The following is a 24,048-nucleotide window of genomic DNA, read 5'->3' as shown; positions in this document are numbered from 1 at the left end:
TTTCCTTTCTCTTAGATGGAGAGACAAATGTCAGTGAACTCCAGCATCATGGGGATGCAAGGTCCAAATCTCAGCAACCCCTGTGCTTCTCCCCAGGTCCAGCCAATGCATTCAGAAGCCAAAATGGTAAGTAACAGTTATAATCACCCTTTCATTATTCTGTGACTTTTTCTTTTGACTTTTACTCTGACTCCAAAATCTTAGTTAAGCCAGGTAGAGGGCTCCGTCTTTGTTTTGGTGAATGAAAGGCAGTGCAGAGACTGCCCCTCTTTTTGAGGATATTTGTTACAGAGCCTTGGAGTCAGATAATCATGTAACAAGCATTGGATTGGCATGTGGTGTTAATGAAAGGAACGTTTAGGAGTTTTGGTAGATCCATACAAGTTGGGGTAGGAGATACCCAAGTATGTATATGTTTGCTCAACATGTGAAATAATAAAAATAATACAAAACTACTCATTCTTCAAGGTAGTTACAGTTTCAATGCCACTTTTCCTGTCCCCATATTCGTTAAGACAGAAGCTTGATGCTTAAGCACCCACAAAACATGAAAATGTTTTGTGTTTTCTGTTATATTGTCAGAAGTGACATTGATTTGAAAGGATGAGAGCTCTTATTTTCTTGCAACTCTTACTGAAAGGCATGATTTCAGGTGAAAATCTTCAGTGATTTTTAACATATGATGTATGTTTGCAGTAAGGTCAGTCTTTCCAATCACAGATAGAGTTATGCATCTATATTCTACCAAATATTAGCAAAACCAATGCAATACGTGTCTGTCTTTGCAATATGAAGTAAGCTTGGTGATTATATTTAGTGGAGTTACTTGAAATAGGTCATTTAGTTTACATAAAGTTTAATTCTCCTACCACAATTAATAAGGTATCACATGACTACAAAGTAGACTGCAGCAAACTTTCTAGCATCTGATATTGGATAAGGATAGCTTTTGCTAGAAGTTGGAGATTAATCTGGTCTGCTGACTGGCAGCATTAGAGACTGTATCTGATGGTTGGTGTGAGGATGTTGTTGATAGTTCTGAAAGTTAGCCATCAATTCCTGTGCAGGGTGGAGTCAGACCCAGTGACTTCCTTTTCAGTGTCAGCAAGAGTTTTCTCATGCCTGCTTTGGTCACTTTCTCTTGGAAACTTCACGCATTTGACTTGCAGCTTCTTGACCCAAGGAATCAACTGAGCTCCCAGTGTTGGCTACCTTGGGCAAATAAAATCTGTGGTCGAGAGAGTTCTCTTTGCTATGCCACAGTCCCTGTGATGTGCCAAATGGCACCAGCATCTGCAGCAAAGCTCGTTAAATCTTTTTGGAATCGGCAAATATTTTTTCAACTTGAGCCCTGCTGAGCCAAACCAAATACTTGCTGGCAGAATAAAGTTCAAACTGGCATCTGTTTTGGAGACCAAAGTAATGCCATGTATCTTGTTTAAAAAAAAAAAAAGAAAGAAAAGAAAAAATGAACTGTGAAGGTACTTAAGAAAAATAAATGTAAGTTCTTCATGTATATGAATAAATACCCAGGGTCTGTGTCTGAGATGTGACTCCCTGTGGTTTACTTCGGAATCTTCTTATCTGCTTCAGGGTCTGTACCTTTTGGAGGGACCTTCCAGATAGATGTTAGGTAGATTCTAAAACAATTCCAAACTGAATGTCTCTGCCAATTGATTTTCACTGGATTTTATGCCACTGCTTGACTCAAAAGTGTCCTTCTCCTCTTCTTGCTGGCAAAGAAGGAAAATGCTTCCAAAGGTGGTATAGGTTTATGCTCATTTATATGTATGAAATAAATCACATGATTTGGCAAATGAATAGTGAATAATGTCAGCTGGAAACAAAGGGAACTGGTCCGTACTTATAAAAATAGTTTTACCCCACAAATGTTTGTTGGGTTAAATTTACTGAGTAAGCACACCACAAGGCTGAGTCATGTTCTAAGAAAATGAATATTTCCAGGTCCACAGCATCTGAGCTAATTAACTCTATCACAGGGTTGGGCCTTAGGGAGTACAACTATTCTCTGCTCAAGCTCCCACCTCTACCCCTGTTACTGCCAATACATCAATTTGAAGGGAAAAATGGTAGCATTGGCTGCTTATGTTTGAAAGAATAGCACTGGAAAAGTGTTAAGTGAATTTGAATATGTCACTCAGCATCTCTGTTCTTATTATGCTTGTGTTTTTACTGGAGAAATCAGTTATTGCCCTATACTAACCATATAGTATTTTCTAACAGCTTTGGGCTGCTCAGATGAAAAGCTTTTATGAAATACAAAGTAGTGAAGGAAAAAAAAAAAAAAAACTTGCACGATTTTAATGTCAGCCAGAGCCTCCCCAGGTTTCTCTGAACTATGGGCTTTGTTGTTCTATGCCTCATTTTCTTCCTGTGTAAGACTGGAATGGATTCCAGATTTCAACTAAAACTCTTGTTTCACTATTTTCAAGGACTTTTCCAAAGGTCACACATGGACTATTGTGATGAATGCACTCTGCAGGGTGTGTTCCCAGAGCACACAAGTAACCAGAGAGCTGCAAGGGAGGTGTTGCCCACACCAAAACACTGCAGACTTATTCTCCTGGGGACAGTGCTGTCAGAGTGTCCATTTCGAGCTCCCTGTTGGCCACAGACAAAAGCCATTATCCTAAATCTCTGGCGAAAGTTGGAGGTCTTGGAAGTGGACAAAAGTTTAAGACAGGATTGCTTTAAATGCACAACTTTGTTAGAATTTTTCTGACTAGTGATTGCCCATTAGAGTGCATCTGTTTTCTTTGCCCCAAATTAGTAATTTCTATTGTGAGTGCAAAGCAAACCAAGTGCCTTTAACAAGCTCTCCAGTGCATTAATCTACGACAGCCTAGATCAAGAAGCACATGTGCAAATCTTTTGATTTAATGTCCATTAGTATCAATGTACTGTAGCCACATCTGTCCAAGCTATTTTTATCATAATTCTGGCTAATTATAATTTCATTTTATGGATTCATTTTCTGAAGAATTAAGTCAACAGACATGGCTTCACAATGCACATATTGGATTTCTTTTGGAGGTCAGAGGAGACTCAGAGCTCTGAGAGCCTTCTGTCTTTCTAACCTCTCAACATCATAGGCTCTTCCTTCTAGATTCCTGGGAGCAATGTGTGTCTTAGATGAAAGTGGGGTCTGCTAGAAAGAATTTCACTGGATAGATACCTGGTGGACATTTTTAACATTCAAAGGGGAAAAGGAGGAAAGGAGGGGGTAGGGGAAATGCAAACCATACTGGGACACATTTCCAGTCTCTGCAACATGCAAATAATTCTGTAGTAATGTGGTTATGGTGTTCTCAGAGTTCTGTAGATTTGTGTTCATTTCTATTTATGGGAATTAGACCAATTCTATTTAGCTTTGAAACAAGTTATTGTTTTTACTTTAAAGAAACCAGTAACGATTTGGAAGCTAAATAAGCAGTGGGGGTTGGGGGTGGAGACTTGGCCATACACCTGTCTTGTGTCTCATTATCTATGAGTTGGTTACTACTGTATACGACTGATTAAAATGATGGAGGGCTCTGACCACTCTGCCCAGATTTCACCTTAAGTTTAGACAGAGTTAGTGAAGGCTAGGGAGTGTTGATACTAGGAATGAGAATAGGAAAAAGGTATGTACAGGTGCAACCTGATTTTCTCCTCAGTACAGCCCCACGACAGAGATATTGTTACTGTTTGTTTGTTTGTTTGAGGCAGGATCTCACTGTGTCACCCTGGCTGGAGTGCAGTGGCATGGCTGTGGCTCACTGCAGCCTCGAATTCCTGAGCTGAAGCAATCCTTTCACCTCAGCCTCCTGAGTAGCTAGGATAACAAGTGTGCGACTAGCTAGTTTATAAAATTTTTTTTTGTTGAGACAGGATCTCACTATGTTGGCCAGACTGGTCTCAAATTCCTAGCCTCAGGACATCCTCCTGCCTCAGTTTCCCAAAGTGTTGGGACTATAGGCATGAGCCGCCATGCCTGGCCTGTTGTCCCCACTTTACAGCTGAGGCAATTGAGGCTACAAACGGTTAATAAAACTGGCCCAGTGACACACCACTTAGCAAAGACTAAAGTTTCAGACTCCAATAACAAAGCTTTTTGATCACAACATTGATCCTTCGATAAAAATATCATATGGCTACCTGATAGATGTCAGTAACCAGCAGATTAAATCAGATTCTCTTGGTTTAATTTCTATTTACATAAAAATTGGAGACAAGGATTGCAAGGATAGTTTATACCTCCAAATAACCTGGAAAAGATGTAGAGTAGTTAGTAGCATTCCCCCTTGGTTTAAACAGGGTTCTGTAGCCTCACTAACTGGTACAGCTTCACTGTTCTTTATCCAAACACATTCTTGTCTTGACTTTTCTTATTTTACACATGTGTCTCTCTCACTTGATTGATTGAAAGCTCCTTGAAAATAATCTATGCATCTTGCAAGCTCCTTGTACTGAGAAAGGTCCCATAAATGAGAAATGAATTTAATTGAGTTGAGTTGAGTTGAATTAAAATAATGAGAAGGAACCAACCCTAGCAATGATGATGAAGGTGGGATGAAGTGGGATAAATCCAGATGAATTCTAAGCTAAGTAATCAGCCTATCAAGAGTAGCTGACTTCATTTGATTTCTTTGAAAAATACCTAAATCTGTCATATTTTTTTTCCTGGAGAGAAAAGCAGTATGTCTGTTCCTTTGAAAACAGAAGTTGGAATGTCATTGTCCTCCTTGGAGTTGAGAGTAATCAATACTAAATGCCATTTCTTCCATTGTTTTGGACTGGCCATGCCGTATTTTGATCATTTATTGTCCATACCTCATCTATAGTTAGGTTTGCAGTTTATTGATACATAATAGATACATAAGTACATGCGTTGATGAATCAATGAAAGAAGCTAAAAGGACGAGAAAGACAAGGCATCTTAGAAATGGAGACTACTTAGTTAGAACCTTCTCCAATTTCCCCTTTTCACAAGTGAGGACACCAAGGCCCTCTAAAGATTTAGAGAGATAAAGCCTTATTGTAAACACAAAACTGGACCCTGAGCTTGGGCCTTCACATTTCTACCTAGAATTGTGCTTTCTCTGTCAGCTGCACTGATACATTACTAACAGTGCTTCTGTCGGCTCGTGGTTTCCTCCACACAGCCTGGCAGACAAGAACTAGGGAGGTATGGTTGCATATCCACTTTGTTTTGAATGTCAACCTGGGTGTGTTTGTGTTTGCCTTTCCCCTCCCTAATTATCGAGCTGGATAACTGTTTGCCTACAGTGCCCCTTGGCCACCCACTGTCCAACAGATAAATCACAGAGGAGCCTGGCTCCAGATGGGGTTGCCTGGAAAGCTTATACACATGAAAAGACAGTCTCCAGGTAACATGTCTCTGCCACTCCTGAAAAATGCAGTTCTTCGATTTGCCTATTTGCTTTAATCATCCCCAGCATCACTTCCTAAAAGTCCAGGATTAACAAACTATGAATGAATAGGCTGTCTGCTTCTCAGAAGCTCTTGACCAGGAAGGAAGTGCTATTGACTTTAAAGAAGCTCTCATCAACTTTTGAATCATGCCAGCAGCCATGTGACCCTGTAGCCTGTGATCAGAACATGAAGATGATGGACTGAAGTAAGGTGACCACATTTCTCAGAATCCTCCTCCCTCATTGCTGTGAAAACCACTGTCCACCATGCAGATGAATAGGAATCACATAAGATTCCATGACAACAGCAGCAACAATAACAATCTATACTGTCACTCGTATATATGCTGTGTCTCACTTTAAAAGCGATTTTCCTTCTGAAAACACCATGGTAGAAAGTAGTTATTGCCAGCCTGAATCAAGCACTTATGTATGTACTAGGAGCTATGTTAAGCATCTTGCAATATCTTCTCAATTTTTAGAACAATTTGATGAGGTAGATATTCTTTTTTCTTTGTTATTTTTTGAGACATCCTGCTCTATCACCCAGACTAAAGTGTAGTGGAGGGACCATGGCTCACTGCAGCCTCAAACTTCCAGGCTCAAGTAATCCTCCCACGTACTAGGTAGTGCAGCTAGTAACTAGGATTGCAGGTGCACCACAACACCCAGATATTTTTTTTTTTTTTTGATACACAGTCTCCCTATGTCGCTTAGCTCATCTTGGAACTCCTGGGTTCAAGCAGTCCTCGCACTTCAACCTCCCAAAGTGTTAGGATTACAGGCATGAGCCACCACACTTGGCCCAGAGACTCTCCTTATCTTATTTTATGAATGAATAAACTGAGAGGTTGGGTATGTTGTAGAACACGCAGTTGGTAAAATATGGTCTGGGATGTGAACCCAAGCACTGGGCTCCTGGTTCTAGCCCTTAATTGTAATGTTTAGCCAGCAGTAGGGATTGTTATCCTATGAGTTTACATTAGTAGAGCCCTTTACAAATTGCAAAGTGCTTCCATGTACATCATATTGTTGGGGCTTCATAGCAACCCTGTAGGATCAACAGGGAAAATTACTATGCTTGTTTTATAGACACAGAGAGGTTAAGTGACTTTTCCAGGATCACTCAGTGGCATAACCAGGACCTGAGCCCAGGTCTTCTTTGATTTTTGTCCTGTTTCTATTATATCATGCTAGCCCTGGCGTTCCCATGGTAACTTATTCTGAATAAAAGTGTGCCTTTGTAAAAATAAAGCTCAGTGGCATAAAGTAAGATTAGGCTCAAATTAGTAGCTCAGGCCCCATCACCTCTTTGCTTATGCCTATTAAACTCTCTAGACCTCATCAGCTAAATATTGGAGAGGAGTCTTCTCTATATTTCTGTCTGGCCGAGACAAGTGCTGAATTTGAGTTTAGCTATTGTTATTAAAGAATTAAAAGCAATAGCACTTTGAGACTAACACTTTGAGAGCTAACAGAAGCCCCATCTCCTTTCTGCTGGCTGGAAGTATGACTTTTATATGCCATTGCCACTCTGCCCATTTAAACTGTAGAAAGTTTAATTTGGGAATACATCATGTCATCTTAAAAATAAAATGTAAATGATTAGATTATGAGACCGTTGATAAGAGAAGGGCTAGCAACCATCTATTTATATTTATACAGGGAAGAGTAAGTTCTTACAGAGTTTGTATTCCATGACCTGATCAGAACTCCAGATGCACGAGAATATACATTTGATTATGTGTCTTGAAAACAAGAATTGAGAGATGATTAATTGCCTAGGAATCACCAAATTCCAAAATAGGAAGGGAGTTCAGGGATTCTTTTGGCAAAATCCTTTCTTTTGAGAAAAAAAAGGCCTGAAGTTCAAGTTAATAACCTGTCTAAGGTCACAAAGCTAATGAGTGGAAGAAGGAGAATTAGAACCCAGATTCCTGATTTTCAAGTTTGTTGAACTTCCCTCTGTATATACTATCAGGGTTTGATGGGAAAGTCATCCGCTGGTTGCTGTGAGGGTGACCTTTGTAAGGTGATAGCTTATGAAGCATTTTCTGCAATTTGGTTACTGAAGTGAAGTGCACAGGGGTGAAAGAGGTCAATCAGCTTTTCCCTTCTATGTCAACTGGGAATTGAAGCTGATCATCAAGTCGCCCAAAGGAATGGGCTCAATTCTCTATGATTTTGCCAGAGACTTGGTGGTCTTGACTTGGCTTATTAGCCAGCCAGAGTATGAATACAAGCTGAGGATTTCATCCCTTGGCACCCTTGGCACCCAGTACAAAATGCTTTGGTTTTGCCTGCCACCAACCCAAATCCCTGTGTTGTCTCACTGTTTTCATTGAGCCTGCATGGATCTTACTCAGGTTCTAGAGCTCCATGTCATGCCGGGTGTGGAGTGGTGAATGAATCCACTGCTCACACAAGCACAGAGGGGTTTCAAAACACCCCTTTCCATCCCATCTTTTCTCCGGGCCCTACCTTCTCCACCCTCACAACCGGCTCCTCGTACACACACTCAGACAGACATTCTCCTAGGACTCATTGTCTTTTCAGTTTTATTTCTTTCTCTTTCTGCCAGTATCCACCCTGTTTTGGTAACCACGGCAACTGGTGAAATACAATCCCAATATTTGCTAGCTGCCTGTCACCCAGCCCAGCACGCGCATTGCTGGGTCTTGTTTTTATGTTTGTTTAATGTTCCTGAGCCTGAACTGAGACGCATCTGGGCAAAAAAGAAACTGCATATGGTTTGGGTCAGAACACCCGCTCTCAGACAAAGTTTTCAGGCGCCTCTTTCTTGTGTATTTGTGGACGTGTGAGCACGCGTGTGTCCCTGTCTGCTTTGGAACATTGTGCAAATAAGTTCGGCTGTGTCAGAGAAGCCAGGGGGAAAAAAAGGAAATTTAACAATCTTGTTACAGGGAAGTTCTGCTTTGCAGAGATATATTTTGGTCATTTTCTTGGAATGTGTGTAGCTTACACTTCCAAGATTTTTGCCAGCACAGCCAATAATGAAAGTTTGCTTTGCACTTTGGGATGATGACTCTGTCTTGCTTTGTTTTTTTTTTTTTTTTTTTTTTTTTTTTGTTGTTGTTGTTGTTTCTTTGTTTGTTTTTGTGGGAAGCACAGGAAATTTGTGCCTTGAAAGGGATGGAAGGTGGGGCATTCAGGTAGACAGAGGAGGCAAAGTTTTCCTAAAGGTTTAGGGTTTTTTGTTGTTGTTGTTAAAACCCAAGAATCCAATCTTGAAGTTTAAACTATAAAGAGTATGTCTTCCCTTTTGATATTCTTTTAAAATTGTCTTTTTATCACTTGTTTGAGAAGCTGGATTGTACTGAATGATTGTTGTATTGCCATAGTATAACTAAGACGAACCATTAACTTCCTAGGATACTTAGGTCCCAGACAATAAAAGCATGCCTCAGTTATTTTTATTTCAAAACTGTATACACAGTCCCCAGGACAGAAGTGTTCAAGGAGGACGAGATTTTAATCCAACTGTGGCCTTGTATTCCAGAGATTAAAAGAGCTACCAGAGAGCCAAGTCTGTAACCTTGCTTTCAAAATAGAGGCAGGATCTGAGGTGTAAGGAGCACACTTGGGCAGAATTTCAGAGCTGGTAAAGTGTTTCACATGCACCCTTTCCTGGAACTTCCTTCTCCCTTTTGGCATCTTGCATAGGAACGTGCCACACCCATGTTTCCATGGTACCTGAGCCTCAGTTTGGTCCAGTGTTCCTGCCAGCCCCTTCTCCTCCACTCATCTCTGCACACCATGATCTCGCTCCAGGAGCCCCTCTCAGGAGCTCAGCATTTTCCTGACGGCTTCTTGCTGCCTTTGGCTGCCCTGCCTACACTTGCATACAATCCCTGTTTGCTGCTGCAAACTCCACTCCTTTTGTCAAGACTCAGCTCAAAGACACCTTTCCTGTGAAGTCTTCTTGCCTTCCCTAGGTGGGCAGGAGCCATGCCTTCTTCTAGGACAGACTTCACTTGCACTGTTTGTCTCTTCCTCATGGAGCTTTACCGTGTTGTCATTGTCCAAAGGACCTGCCTCACTGCCAGCCTGCAAGCTCCATAAGAGCTGGGGCCAGTTTGATTCAGCTCCATGTCCCCAGTTTGCCATCTCTCCTGTACTTGCTAGGTGCCCAGTAAAGGTTTGCTGACAGAAAGAAGGAAGAAAATCTGATAAACTAATTGAGGTGGTGTTACTGTGATTTAATATGTCATCCCACACTGTGGGCTACTTTTTTTTTTAAGTTCCAGGGAGAAGATGAGACTTAAATCATAATTTAATTCTACCATTTAATCATAATGGTAGAATTCAAGGACCCATAATAAGCAGGTGGGAGAGAGACACTGAACAGGTGTGAATTCTACCCCAAATTCCCCAAATCTCTACGTTGGTACCTGGGGGCTCTGCCAGCCACAGTCAAGTACAGTTCTGCAGAGAAGCCCTGTATGAGGCCTCTTGACCCCTGGTGTGATACCATCTGAAGGTGTGGTGGCCTTATATCAAATGCTTTAGCACTTTAGTGCTAAAATCCTCTTGCTGTAGGCCCAAGACTTTAGTACTTTAAACACACACACACACACACACACACACACACACACACACACACAGAGGTTAATGGATTCCAGTGTCATTTTGGTCCAAACATATAGGTGTAAACTAAACTTTTTGCCTTTAATACATAGAGGCAAAGGAATGTGTTAAAATGAAAATTTCCTTTGCCTTTTTTCTCTGTTCATATATGTAATACATCAAAATTGGGTTCATACTAAATATAGTTTATATCATGTTTTTAAAAATTTTACCAGTATTTTTTCCTATCAAGTGTCTTTTGAAAACATTTTAATAATTTTCTAATTTATGTTATGGGGTATCACTTAAAAATTTAACTATTTCCTTATTTCTATTTCTGGATATTTGAATTTTCTGTACTAGAAATAGTCCTTTGATTATAAAAATTAGAAAGACAAAAAAACTCTGAAACTAATTATATCTTTACTTAGTTCCTTAGGATAGATTTTCAGAATTAGGATTCACAGGTCGAAGGGAATAAACATTATAACCCTTCCAAATTTCTTAAAATTTATACTAAATTTTCTTTATTTCTATAATATAGGAGGATTTTCATCTTACAGCATTTTCAGAGATATTTAACATTATCATTTTAACAAGACTTTGCCAAATTTTTGTTTGCATTTCTTACATTATAGGTAATGTTGAACGTCGTCTTAAATATTTTTTGGCCACTTGATTTTATTCTTTGATGAATTTCTGTACTTTAAGGTAAAGGTGGCTTTTCTTCCTTGTGGTCCAGGGAACTAGTAATAGAGTAGATTGTCCTTCCTCTGCTGCATTTTGAAAATTCTTATTAATTAACCAGCTTCACCACCTTACTTTACAAATTATACTTTCATTCGCTAAGACTAAATGAATAATTTAAAAAATATACTTAATCTTTTATTTTGTGGATTTTGTGTTTGTTTTGTATTACTTTTTTTTTGTTTGGGAGCAGTGTTTAGAGGTTGGTTTTTATTCTAATCTTAAGCTTTCTGATTTTTATAGTTATACAACTTATGTGATACAAAAATATTGGCTTCTCTAGGAGTATTACTGTGGCTCTTCCACATTTTCTGTGTTTATTTAACCAAGCCTTTGATTATTTAAATATATGCTTAAGTATCTGAAATAAATCAGAGATGTGTTTGTGTCATTCACAATGTTCTGAGGTAGGATTACATGGATCCTGCTCTTATCCCATTTATGACAAATCAATCTCTGGCCATTTTTATTTCCTTGGTCACTATGTAAGTACATAGATTTATATTAGTTACACTTTATCATTATCATTGGATGGGTAAGTGTTGCTGACTCCGATCTCAAGCAAGAAAGTTAAACAGAAAATATAAGGAGCGTAAGTGTTATTAATGGAATATTATTTTAAAGTTGAGTGAGTCCTCTGTTAACCAGGTTGTAACCTCCTTACTAGTGTCTAGGCTCCCTGAAAGGGAGGGATCTGAACACCTGGCATATAGTTGCTAGAAAATATCTATTTATCAAATGAATAAATATGAATAATTAATTATATAACAGTATTAAACATGCACTGAGTGGCAATCATGGGCCATGTTACTATGTGCTTCCTCTCTCTCTCTGTCTCTTTTTTTTTAATGGGATCTTTTTCTGTTATCCCTGCTGGAGTGCAGTGCTCCAATCACAGCTCACTGCTGCCTCAAATTCTTGGGCTCAAGGGCTTCTCCCACCTGTTTCCCAAGTAGCTGGGACTACAGGCAGATGCCACCATGCCCAGCTATTTTTAAATTTTTTACAGAGATAGGGTCTTGCTATGTTGACCAGCCTCAAACTCCTGGTCTCAAGTGATCCTCACATCTGGGCCTCCCAAAGCTCTGGGATTACAGGCATAAGCCCCCACACCTGGCCCCGTGTGCTTGCTATGTGGTAAGGAGTCAGCGAGGAACTACCCACAAAGCACTTTGTGTTGTTTTTTGTTTGTTTTGTTTCATTTTGAGACAGAGTTTCACTCTTGTTGCCCAGGCTGGAGTGCAATGGCATGATCTCGGCTCACTGCAACCTCCGCCTTCCAGGTTCAAGGAATTCTCCTGTCTCAGCCTCCCGAGGAGCTGGCATTACAGGCATGTGCCACCACACTCGGCTAATTTTGTATTTTTAGTAGAGACGGGTCTCCATGTTGGTCAGGCTGGTCTTGGACTCCTGACCTCAGGTGATCCGCCTGCCTCGGCCTCCCAAAGTGCTGGGATTACAGGCGTGAGCCACTGTGCCTGGTCCCACACAAAGCACTTTGTGCACTTATGTCTATTATCTTCTTTAATTATCCCACTGTCCTATGAGGTAGGTGTCCTCATTTTTGTAGACAAATGAACTGATGTACAGGGGACAGTGCCCAGGATCATTTAGCCAGCAAATGGCCAACCAAGAATTTGAATCCAGCTCTGGTTTCAAAGCTCACATTCTGAGTAACCCTAGAGGACTAGCTGACCCTTCCATGCTGTCTTTGCTTTGGTTACCTTAAAGCAACGTGGTGACTGGATTTCAGGAGGTATGGATGCATGAAAGCAGTGACAATTAGCCAGCAAATATTTATTATCCGTGTCAACTGTGTACTTAGGCTCGCTCTCTCTCTCTCTATTTTTTTAACAGTAGGCCCCTGATGTTCCTCGGTGGGTTTTTCGTGGCCATGTTATGAATCCCTAGACCCATGCATGGAGCACATCATTTCCCTGCACCCAGGGCAGCAAGTGGGGAACACAACCACATTGTAATCCTGACCCCAGATGGAGGGCCAGGCTCATCATCCTGTTCCCACCCAGAGCTGTGGAGCAAATGCAGCTCAAATCTATACCCCAGCGGAAGCACAAATCACTATAGGTCATGGAATTTGGGGGGTATTTTTTAATATTCAAAATCTCGAGTGTTAAATTGGAAAATACCAAGTCTCTGTATCATTAACAATAATGTTAATAATGACCACTAGCTCGTATTTTAAGAACTAGGAAACATTTTCATAACTTTCACATAGACAGTAGGCTACCTTTTCAGGGAAACCACAGCTCTCAATTGGAATTAAGAATAAAATGTTTTGTTGTTGTTGTTGTTGTTCTTTTTAAGAAGCAAGGTGAAGCATTGATTGAAAACAAAAACAAGGAATCAGACTACCTAGCTTCAGATCTATCTGTACCTCCTGGTTTCTTCACCCCTCTGTTCCTCATTTCCCCATTGACAAAATGGGGATAATTTTTAAAGATTAAATGAGGTAACAGAGAAATCACTTAGCACATACTAATTTCTCTCTCTCTCTCTCTCTCTCTCTCTGTGTATGTATATATATGTGTATATATAGAAATACTTTTAACTCCTGTTTCAAAGGATACTTCTGTTTCTTTCACTGGTTTAATTCATATGGTTTAAAACATACTTGTTCAAGGTGCATAGTCTTAGAAAGGAGAAAACTGAGACTAAAAGAGATTAAGTAACTTACTTTAGATCATTCAGCAAAGATATGGTAAAAGTCAGTTCTAGCACTCAACTCCTAGCTTTGATTAATGGATTTAGTTACCATGTCCTTTGTAGAGACTTGGATAGAGAAACTCATGGGAGTTACACAGCTGTTACATTGAATTTACCAATTAATTAATTGAAATATGAAAAAGTAAATGTGACTTTTAAGATTTTTTACAAATAGTTCAAAATTTATTTTAGAAAACAGAGCTCAGTGCAGTATATTTTCAAAATTTAAACACATGTTATTGTTTTATGGTTTGTTAGTTTACAAGCTTATAAGTACAAAAACACTTTATAACATTAAACCTTTTAATGTTAAAATATTAGGGCTAAAATTGCACAAAGACTAAAGGCTCACCAAGAAATATATATTAAATTCTATCACCTCAAATAGATTTTTACTGTCTGTGCAAATTACTTTGAATTATCCAAATATCTGGAATACGTCTAGCCCTGAGACTTTTTATCTAGGTACCCTAAAATGACATGAATCGTGCCATGCCAACTTTTGCCATTATTTTTTCCTAAACACCTAGGATCATTTCTGATTTGCATAAGAGTTTCCCTTAGGCTTTGCAAGTGTACTTGGAATAAATGCTAGCAAAGGAGCAAGAACTCCCCAGGCCCCTGGATGGAGGTGGTTGGGTCTCCCAGACATGGTTCAGTGGCTCTTTGCCAACACACCCTCTGGAACAACCATACCCGTGATAACAGAGTGTAAAAAACCTGATTATTTTCAAATCTGATGAATGAGTTCAGCTGTTCGGTAGGCCAGTATGGGGTATGTGAGAACATGGGATCACAGCAAAAACCATGTTTATCTCACTCCATCATTGCAGTGAACTTTATCTCCTGGGAATTTTCTTAAAGGGCAAGTCTGGACAAAGTCATGGCTTAATGACCAGAGAGTCTACAAGCGAGTTGTTCCTGTGTTCCAGTGAAGCAGAAGACAGGGCCTGAGCTTGTGAGGAAAGATAAGCTAAAGAACTGCATATGCTCCTTAGACAAAGATAATTTGTCACATCACCACCGTTCATCTCTTAGTTCCCAGCTCACTGTTCCAACAGGTCTGTTTTGCAGATTTCTTATATATAAAAAAATGTCTCTAGCCGTCCACTGAGCAATCAGTTCATTCATTCATCCTTTACCTCCAAAAATATTTATTGAGCACTTTTTGAATACCAGTATTACACTTAGTTCTCAGAGATACAATGGTAAATAAGCTATAACTTAAGACTCAAGAACTTACAGTCCAATGAAAAAATCAGGTAAATAAATAGAAAACTAAGTATGTTGTGATAAATATTATGATAAAGTCAAGTACAAGGTAAGCACCTAATATGCCTTCAGACTGATGGCCGGGAGGTGTCTAGAGTGGTTCTTCAGCAAGACTTCTGAGATGAGTCAAGGTCCTGTGCTCTTCAATACAGTAGCCTAGTGGCTACCTGTGTCTAGGTAAGTTTTAAATACATGAAGATAAAATAAAATTTAAAAATCAGTGAGTTCCACTATCCACATTTCAAGTGCTCAATAACTACATGAGGTCAGTGGCTATCATATGGGCCCCCACAGATAAGGAACATTTCCATTATGTCTATTCAATAGCGTTGGTCTCAGCAGATCTCAAAGGTGAGAGGGGAGGAGTTTTGGAGGGAGAGTACAAAGAGTGAGCTGAAACCTGGAGATGCTAGGGGAAAATGCATTAAATAACCGTTTAAAAATAACAAGTTATTTTTTAAAACGTATGTATTTATTTATTCAAGAAACATTTATTATTTGTGCTAACAAGCCGCGGGTTTTACAAAGATGCTTAAACACAGTCTCAGTCTCTAAAGAACTTACATTTTTTATGGGCAAGGTAGGGGTCATAAATTACCACCAAAAATGCATATTTGAGTTTAGAGGACAGACTGGTTAGTTCAAGTGTGAAGCAGTGAGTAGGGAAAAGAAGAATTTGCAGGGAGGCTAGGCTTCATTCTTCCTGAAGTTGTTGTTTATGACCTGGGTCTTGATGAACTGTAAGGATTCAGACAGGGCAGTGGCATTAAATTCCTTACCTTGGTTAAAAAAAGAAACATTCAAGTTTCACAAAGTTCTTATAGCTTTAGGGTCCAGCAAGCAACTGGGAAGCTGAGGCTCTCCCCACTGGCATATTCATTAATGTCTTTCTACTAGGACTGCCCCTTATACAATAGAGATCTCATTCGGCCGTGCCAACTTACACGGAATAGTCTCCCTTCTAAATGGTGTTCCGTGGATTAGTTTAGGGAAGCCTGAGCCAGATCTTGTTTGCATTAGGTGGCTGAAAAAAGGATTGGGGGTGGGGGGTTAAGGATTATGCAAATCACTGGCTGATATGTAGGTTGGAAACTGGAGACATGTGTGAAAGCAGTTTTTATGCACCAATAGGTGAGGGAACTAGGAAACAGTTCTAGGTGAACTATGGGGTAGCTAACTTAGGCAGATTGAATGAAATTGTCAGTAAACAACTATATAAATTTATGAATTTTGTTCTCTGAATTGTGTAATTCAGGTCTTATGAAACTCATCCCTGGCCATTTATTCCCTGATTTCTTGGGATCAGAATCTGTTCAATGACCACTTTCCCTTTCTGTTTGGTATTTTTCCTCTGCTGGGAGTGTCTGCAAAGTGCAAGTGAGTCTTGCTTATCACAAAAGCCACTTGGTCCTCTATTTCTAGGGGTATGATGTTTTCTGTTGTTTGGGAAACACCAGTCTCAGAAATCCTTTTGAAGGAATTCTCCCAGTCATCCAGGAAGAGAAACATTCAAGAGAATGACAGAAAAGGATCTTCTTAGCAAAAAAAATCATAGCCAGTGCTGAGAGGAAAGTTGAGATCAGATCTTTAGAAACTGTGTAACATGATGATGAAATAAAGGAAAAAACAGTTTTCCAGATCACTCTTTAAAATCTCCTTTGAAATGGGGTAACCAAGGCTTGCGTCTTCATTCTTTTCCAGTAGAAAATCCTTTTATTGAAACTCATGTAACTCTTTGAAAAATAAAAAGGTGATTAGAAAGATGGCATGAATTGTTTAAAAGAAAAAGGAAATTTTATTTTTTTCATTGTTACCTAATGTGATTTTAAAAATTTAATTAAATGTAGTTGGATATTTATTCAGGCAAAATAAAAAATCAAAAGGGACATATTCTATCTGAATATTATGTTTTTAGTTTCTCAAGACCGATAATACATTATGAACATATTACCTGGCCATGCAGGGATAATTTTTTTTTTTTTTAAACAAACTTGTTGAATTAACTGATTTCTACTTGACTAAAGGTTGTTGAGTTACCAAAAATGTTGTGGAATTGAGCACAATTCAGGAAGTTTTACAGTGCTTCCTCTGGAATTCCAAGGTGGAGCTTCCACAAATCCTTCCATTAAAAACAGGCCTCCATGCACACTCATGAGTGGTGTTCCCAAAGTGTGTTTAAAAGTCAGTCATTCAGAACTCAAAACACAGTTTTCCTCACAAGAAATGTCAGAGATGGTTACTTTCCCAGGGCTGCCCACAAAAGCCTTTTATTCCATAATGTATCTGAAAGAGGCTCCCTCCATCTGTTGAGCGAAGAATGGAGTAGTACTGGACAGAAATCCACCCCGTCCACCCCCACCCTGCAGTCCCTGAGGGCAACACTTTTTATTTGCTGAGGCAGCCACCTGGACTTCAGGGAGAAAGAAAGGAAACACATTTCTCTCTGAGTGGATTCTATCTCTGAAACCATCCCTGGAATGGTTTTTTGTAGAGAGAATGTTTATCAACCAAGATGTGTTTCTTTCCTTTGAGATAGCTCAATAACAACAATTAAGTGCGTTTTGAACTGTCTCTTCTTTTATCATCGTGATCTTCATCATGACTGTTCTGCACCATTACTGGATTTCGAAACCAGAGGAATGATGATCATATGACGATCAAAATTATCATCCCTTGGATTCGTTGTTTAGCAAGGGCATGCATCGCCCATCTGCCAAGATATTAATATTTTCATAGTCCTTAAAAATAGCCATAATGTGGACCAGGCACGGTGGCTCACACCTGTAATCCCAGCACTATGGGAGGCCAGCGTGGGTGGATCATGAGGTCAGGAGTTAGAGACCAGCCTGGCCAACATGGTGAAACCCTGTTGCTACTAAAAATACAAAAATTAGCCAGGCGTGGTAGCACACACCTGTAGTCCCAGCTACTCGGGAAGTTGAGCAGAAGAAATGCTTGAACCCAGGATGCGGAGGTTGCAGTGAGCAGAGATCACGCCACTGCACTCCAGCCTGAGCAACAGTGAGATTCCCTCTCAAAAAAAAAAAAAAAAAAAAAAAAAAAATCCATACTGTGGTGTTCTCACATTCAATTAATATATTGTGACTTTTTGATGTCCGATCAATTGATTCTTTTTAACATTGAAACCAGAGATGGGAGTGATGGAAATGACCTACAGAAAGATTAAATCTACCCACTGCAAGGTCTGAACTAATCGAAGCATTCTGTATGCTTACTTCACATTAGAAAATGAACAAACCCTTCATCTCCTCCTCTTCATTACTAACACCAACATTGTCTGACATTTTTGTCCACCTAGAAATTATATTCATGATTTCTCAAAATATAAGTTACTATCTCACTAATCCACATTCACCTCTCAGGATATACTTGGGAAATTTTCAAGTAGTATCACACCCTGTTGCTTTTTCTTATTTTGCTTTTTTTTTTTTTTTTTTTTTTTGAGACGGAGTTTCACTCTTGTCCAAGGTGGAGTGCAATGTCGCTGTCTCGGTTCACTGAAGCCTCTGCCTCCCAGATTCCAGTAATTCTCCTGCTTCAGACTCCTGAGTAGCTGGGATTACAGGCGTGCACCACCATGCCCGGCTATTTTTTTGTATTTTTAGTAGAAACAGGGTTTCACCATGTTTGTCAGGCTGGTCTCAAACTCCTGACCTCAAGTGATCTGCCCGCCTCAGCCTCCCAAAGTGCTGGAATTACAGGCGTGAGCCACAGTGCCTGGCTTATTTTGCTTTTACTAATCGAGGGATGAGACTTGGATGACAGTGCAGGCCCTAAGGTGCTATAGCTCATTGTCCATGGTGACTCAAGGCTATTTTTTGCAAAAATACGGCAGGGAGGAAACCCAGGGAAGTGGACGTTAGAAAATGATTTGTCTCTATCCGAGTGCAGTGGCTCACGCCTGTAACCCCTGCACTTTGGGAGGCTAAGATAGAAGGACTGCTTGAGGCCAGGAGTTTGAGACCAGCCTGGGCAACCTGGTGAAACCTCATCTCTACAAAAAAATACAAAAATTAGCTGGGTATATGGGTATAGTGGTGTGTACCTGTAGTCCCAGCTACTTGGGAGGCTGAGATGGGAGGATCACCTGAGCTCAGGAAGTCAAGGCTGCAGTGAGCTGTGCTGTGATTGCACCACTACACTCTAGCCTGGCTTCAGAGTGAGACCCTGTTTCAAAAAATAAAAAAGAAAGAAAGAAAAAAACTTAGGAAACTGTTTGTTTCTGTATTGGTTTGTTAGCGATATCCCAATAACATACCACAGACTGAGTAGCTTAAACCACAGAAATTCATTTCTCCAGTCTCACAATTCTGGAGGTTGGAAGTGCAAGATCAAGGTGTCAGTGCAGTGATTCCTTCAGAGGGCTGTGCAGGGAAGAATCTGTTTCAGGCCTCTCTCCTTGGCTTGTAGATGGTCAACTTCCCCCTGTGTCCTTACCTGGTCTTTCTTCTCTGCTGTGTCTGTCCTAATCTCTTTTTCTTATGAGGACACCAGTTGTATTAGATTAGGGCCAATCCATGTGACCTCATTTTACCTTTATTACCTTTTTTTTTTTTTTTTTTTTTTTTTTTTTTGAGACAGAGTCTTGTGTTGTCGCCAGGCTGGAGTGCAATGATGTGCTCTCAGCTCACTGCAGCCTCCACCTCCCAGGTTCAAGCGATTCTCATGCCTCAGCCTCCCGAGTTGCTGGGATTATGGGTACACGCCAACACGCCCTGCTAATTTTTGTATTTTTAGTAGAGACAGGGTTTCACCATGTTGACCAGGATGGTCTCGATCTCTTGACCTCAGGTGATCCACTTGCCTCGGCTTCCCAAAGTGCTGGGATTACAGGCATGAGCCACCATGCCCGGCCCCCTTTATTACCTCTTTAAAGGCCCTGTCTCCAAATACAGTCACATACTGAGGTTCTGGAGTTAGGATTTCAACATATGAATTTGAGGTAGGGTATGGGAGGAACAAAATTCAGCTGATAGCAGTTTCCTAAATTGAAGATTGCTTAAATATTAAAATCTTAAACAAAATCCTAACCAGGATGCAATGACTTGCCTTTGCAAAATAAAATCTCGGATTCCAGTGGGAGTTCTGTGAGGATCTGTAAAGCCTAACTGTGCTGGGCTGGTCTTTCTCAGGAAGAGCTCTCCCTTGAGAATATTGTAGCTTGCAGACTGGTTCATTTCTGAGGCTGAAAGCAGGCAAGAGAGGTGCCCAGGGTGCAAATATAGGAAGAGCTTGCTCTCGGCTGTCTGTATGCTGATCGTGTACTGTGCATTTGCACAACTCTGAGAGTGAATATCTCTTTAAATCTTGTGCCCTGGACATCTCTCTTGCTCCACCCTGGTCCCTGCTCTTCTGTAGAGGAAGGCAAATAGTATTTATAAGTTGTCCTCACATCACGCTTTCAATGACATTTTGGCAAACATCTAGTATTCAAGTGTTCTCAGAAGCTGACTGATAGTGTGATTGTTAACATGGGCTTGGGGAAGGAATATGAAGGCGTCCTAAGTCATTTCCTTGTTAATAGTAACAGCCACTGAACCAGGAATAGATTTTGAAGTCCTTGTGCCATATCTCTACATTTGTAACCCAATGGCATGCTTGCTTTTATTTGGCCACATTCTTAGCCTTGATGCTAGATGATGACCTAGAGGACAGCCCAGGATTTGGGAAGGGATTCCATGCCTTGATTTGTGAATCCATAGCCAGGCTCAGAATATGCTGAGGTCTTTGGCACTGTGTCAGTGCTATGATCCTCTTATAAGTGTCCAGCTCTATTCTGAGAACGGAGCAGGTGCAGATGCACCTCATCTCTGCCAGTGGCTGTGGCCGTGAACTTTAGAAACCCATTCTGCTATGGCAGAGCAGAACTCCAAGACCTGGAGCAGACAATCCACACCTCTGGAGCATGCTGCTGTTCTAGCAACAGGCCGGAGCTGTCTAAACAGGAGAGAGCTTTCCTTCTTACCCTCAGCAGTGATTGATCTGGCCGTGGAAGCAATGCTGTTTTCTTCCCAGAAGTGGTGTGATTAGTGAGGCAGTGAATGTTGCTGTTTTCTAATAGACCAGCTAGGACAGCTAAGTCCCAGGCTTTCAGGATGAACATTTTAGTGCTCTGGCTCCCTGCTTTTGCCTAAGAACATGCGCTTCCTCCAAGAACCTGCTCAAGCCCTCCTGGAGGAAGTCCAGATTGAAGCTTCTACTCACTTCCTCAGCTCAGTGCCTTACCATGAATTTGCAGAGCCTGATGAAATATTTTATCATTCTGAGGGGATAAAATTTTATCATTCTGAGGGAAAATAAAAGCCACCTCTACCCTTCCATCTGACTGTTCAAAACGTACCCTAGAATTTCCTTTAGAAGTCGCTCTCTAAGGAGGTACAAAGCTAATTTTGCAATGAGCCCCCCTTTTTAGTATTACGTGAAAGGTGCACCATTAATATTAGCAAAAATGAATTTTCTAGTGACATGGAGAGAAAGAAGTTTTCGTTATAAGGTCAGTCTGCCTGTAACTTTCTCATTCTTTCACTCTATGTAGAGCAACAAGAAAAGTTGTAAGTTCAACGTGGCATTAGTCTGTAGAGGCTCGTTTTAATACCTCAAAGGCTATTTGCAGCTAAATTTTAATCATCTAAGGCCTTGCTGCTCAAAGTGGGGTCCCTCGACCCACAGCACCACCGGGGAGCTCTTTAGGAAGGCAGAATCCCTGGCCCTACCTGAGACCTGCATTTTAGTAAGAGTCTCAGGTAGTTCGCAAGCACATTAAGTTGTGAGAAGCACTGTTTTAGGAACTATTGAACCTTAAGAGATTCTATCCAAAGACAGGAAGATCTGAATTGTCTCTACCCAGAAGCTGATAATTAACTTTAGCAGTTGTTACAGGTGATGGTTTTTTCTTATCAAGTCCTTTTGCAGATGGTCCCTCTCTTATCCATCCTGTTTGAGACCCCTTCAGTTTCTAATGAAGCTTAATTGATTAGCTCTATTTGTGAAAAGCTCAGGCCCTAATAAGCACACTCCCACTGGGTACACAACTAAATAGTTCATGAGGTAATTCGTATTTTAATGTCTTTCCTAATGAGCCCTTTCAGTAATGAAATCCCCAGAGAAAACATTATTGGTTCCCAGACGTTTCTTAGGCTCCTAGGGCAGGAAGGCTGATGAAGGTGGAAGCATGAGGCTCTAGAGTAGAAAATAGTTTTCAGTTCAAAACAAGGCAGATTCTTTTTTTCCCCTCAAGAAATATTTCAAATATGGCTTTTCATACCTTCTTTTCTAAATCCTTATCCTCTCAATCATTTTCCACACTCGAAACAAGAATTTTTTTTTTCCTGAGGCTGTTGTGGAATTCCTTTCCCCTGCAGTAAATAAATAATATGAGGGTTGCCAGTGTGTATGATCTTATACAAACAAGAAAGACAGATGGAGAGGAAAAGATACAGGGAGACAGAAATGTGTGTGCTCACACACTTGTGTGCAAATACACACACAGCACCTGCTGGGTGCCTCAATGTTCTTTGTAAGTCTGTATTTGAATCTTCTCAGCATCATCGCTTCTGTAATAGTTGATAAATGTGTCACTCCCTCCTCATTGAGGGTGAAGGCAAAATGAGTCCCATCATGAGAAAGAGGCATTTAGAACAGTGAAGTGGCTGAGCAACAAGACAGTTATCTGTAGCATAGCAGAATTCTGTCCAAAGGGAGTTACAGCAAATTCCCTTTGAGTGAGGAAGGAAGCTGTGTCACAGGGGCTAGCTGGTAGCCGTCTGGAACCTGCAGTGGTGAAGGGACTCACCTTTCTGCTCCCAGGCCGAGCACAGAGTAGACACACACATTCTTGAGCCCTAATTTGAAGCCAGACAGCAGGCAAAGAAGACCAGTCCCAGCGTGTTTTTTCCAGTCTCTCCCTCTGAGAAAGCTTCAGACAACGGGCTAGGCTGGCCAGCCTGACACAGTGCCTGTCCTGTAAGTGATGGTGAAGCGTAGCCTGACCCTACTTTACCTAACACAAAGATCAAAGCCTCCCAGCATGTAATGGATGCTGAAAAACAGCCCTTGTTTCCCAGTCTTGCCCTTTAACTTGTTAAGGGCGCCCCTCCCCTGAAGGAACACACTTTCTCAGCTGGATGTGGGAGAGGGAGCAGAATTCTGGAAGATGTCCGTCCTTAACAGGCCCTTCTAGAATCACTGCTCGCAGTGGCGTCTCCATTCCCATAGGAGGAAAGCCAGAACCACAGGCCAGGGTCAATGAACGTATTCCAGCTGGGCCTCTGGCCATGTGGCTGGCTGCAGATTTTGCTTTGTTACCTGATGGCTTTGGATAAGCAGGATAAAAAATAATGACTTAATAGACCATGAGTTTTAATAACATGTCTGCAGGTCACTGGGGACAGGGACAGCATAAAGCTCATGTGTAGTGTTTTGCTTTGTTTTCTTGACAAGCAAAATGAATTGTCTTCATGGGTACTGTATGCAAATCTAAATCTCTACAAGCCAAATTTTGTGGTAAATCCTGTGATCTGTGGGTATCTCAGGATTTTACGAAAGAGACGAGCAAATATATGTGTAGGACTTCTCTGAAATCCCAGTTATCACTCTAGCTGTCACCATGAGGAAGAACAATGTGTGGGCAAGGAAAAGCTCTGCTCCAAGCCAGAACCAGCGATCTTGAGGACAGAGAGAGCATTCTGAGTGTGACCCTGCTAAAACTAGAGAGAATGTGTCCAAGCCAAGGAGGATGAACTACTAGAGCTCAGTGTTATGAAAAAAAGAAGAATCTCAGAGTTCTGGAGAAAATTCTTTAAATACCCTGGGCAGGCTTTGTGGAGGTACCTTCATCCTTGAGAAGTGAGACTTCAGTATCCATGGAACTAGTTAAGCTAGAACTTGGCATCGGAGCATAGTGCTGAGCAAGGAAGCCTCTACTCAGATAGACTTGAGTTACCATGGCATGCCAGCAAGGAAAAGCAGCCTGCACAGGCCCCAGCGTGCAATGAGGATTTTAAGATGGTTTGTAGGTCTTGGCCCTCCAGACAGTGAGTTTGCAAGCCTCTGTGAGATTCTGCCTGGAAAGGAATAAATGCAAGAGGGGAGGAAAATCTGAACGAAGTTTTTATTCCAGAGGGCTCTCCCAGTGTTGTAGCTGCTTTTGTGAAGGGACAAAGAAAGCAACCAAAGAGTGGGTGGCTGGGATTTATGTATTTGACTGTCGGACACTTAACAATCAATGAGGCTTTAATATTCTTGAAAGTTCAGGCTCCTACTA

General features: G+C 40.8%; 1 protein-coding gene across 2 annotated transcripts in view; it reads left to right on the top strand.

Annotated features, from left to right (window-relative positions):
* The window catches only part of CREB5 (cAMP responsive element binding protein 5), a 416,204-nt gene that overhangs the window by 315,661 nt on the left and 76,495 nt on the right, over positions 1–24,048 (top strand). For both annotated transcript variants that reach the window (XM_015133822.3, XM_015133823.3), the window contains one exon: positions 16–126. In XM_015133822.3, the coding sequence (XP_014989308.2) occupies positions 16–126 (111 nt within the window). The remainder of the gene's footprint in view (positions 1–15; positions 127–24,048) is intronic.

Source organism: Macaca mulatta, chromosome 3 (genome assembly GCF_049350105.2).
Source record: "Macaca mulatta isolate MMU2019108-1 chromosome 3, T2T-MMU8v2.0, whole genome shotgun sequence".
Lineage (NCBI taxonomy): Eukaryota > Metazoa > Chordata > Mammalia > Primates > Cercopithecidae > Macaca > Macaca mulatta.
The sequence above is the reverse complement of the archived record's forward strand: the minus strand, read 5'-3'. Positions and strand labels throughout refer to the sequence as shown.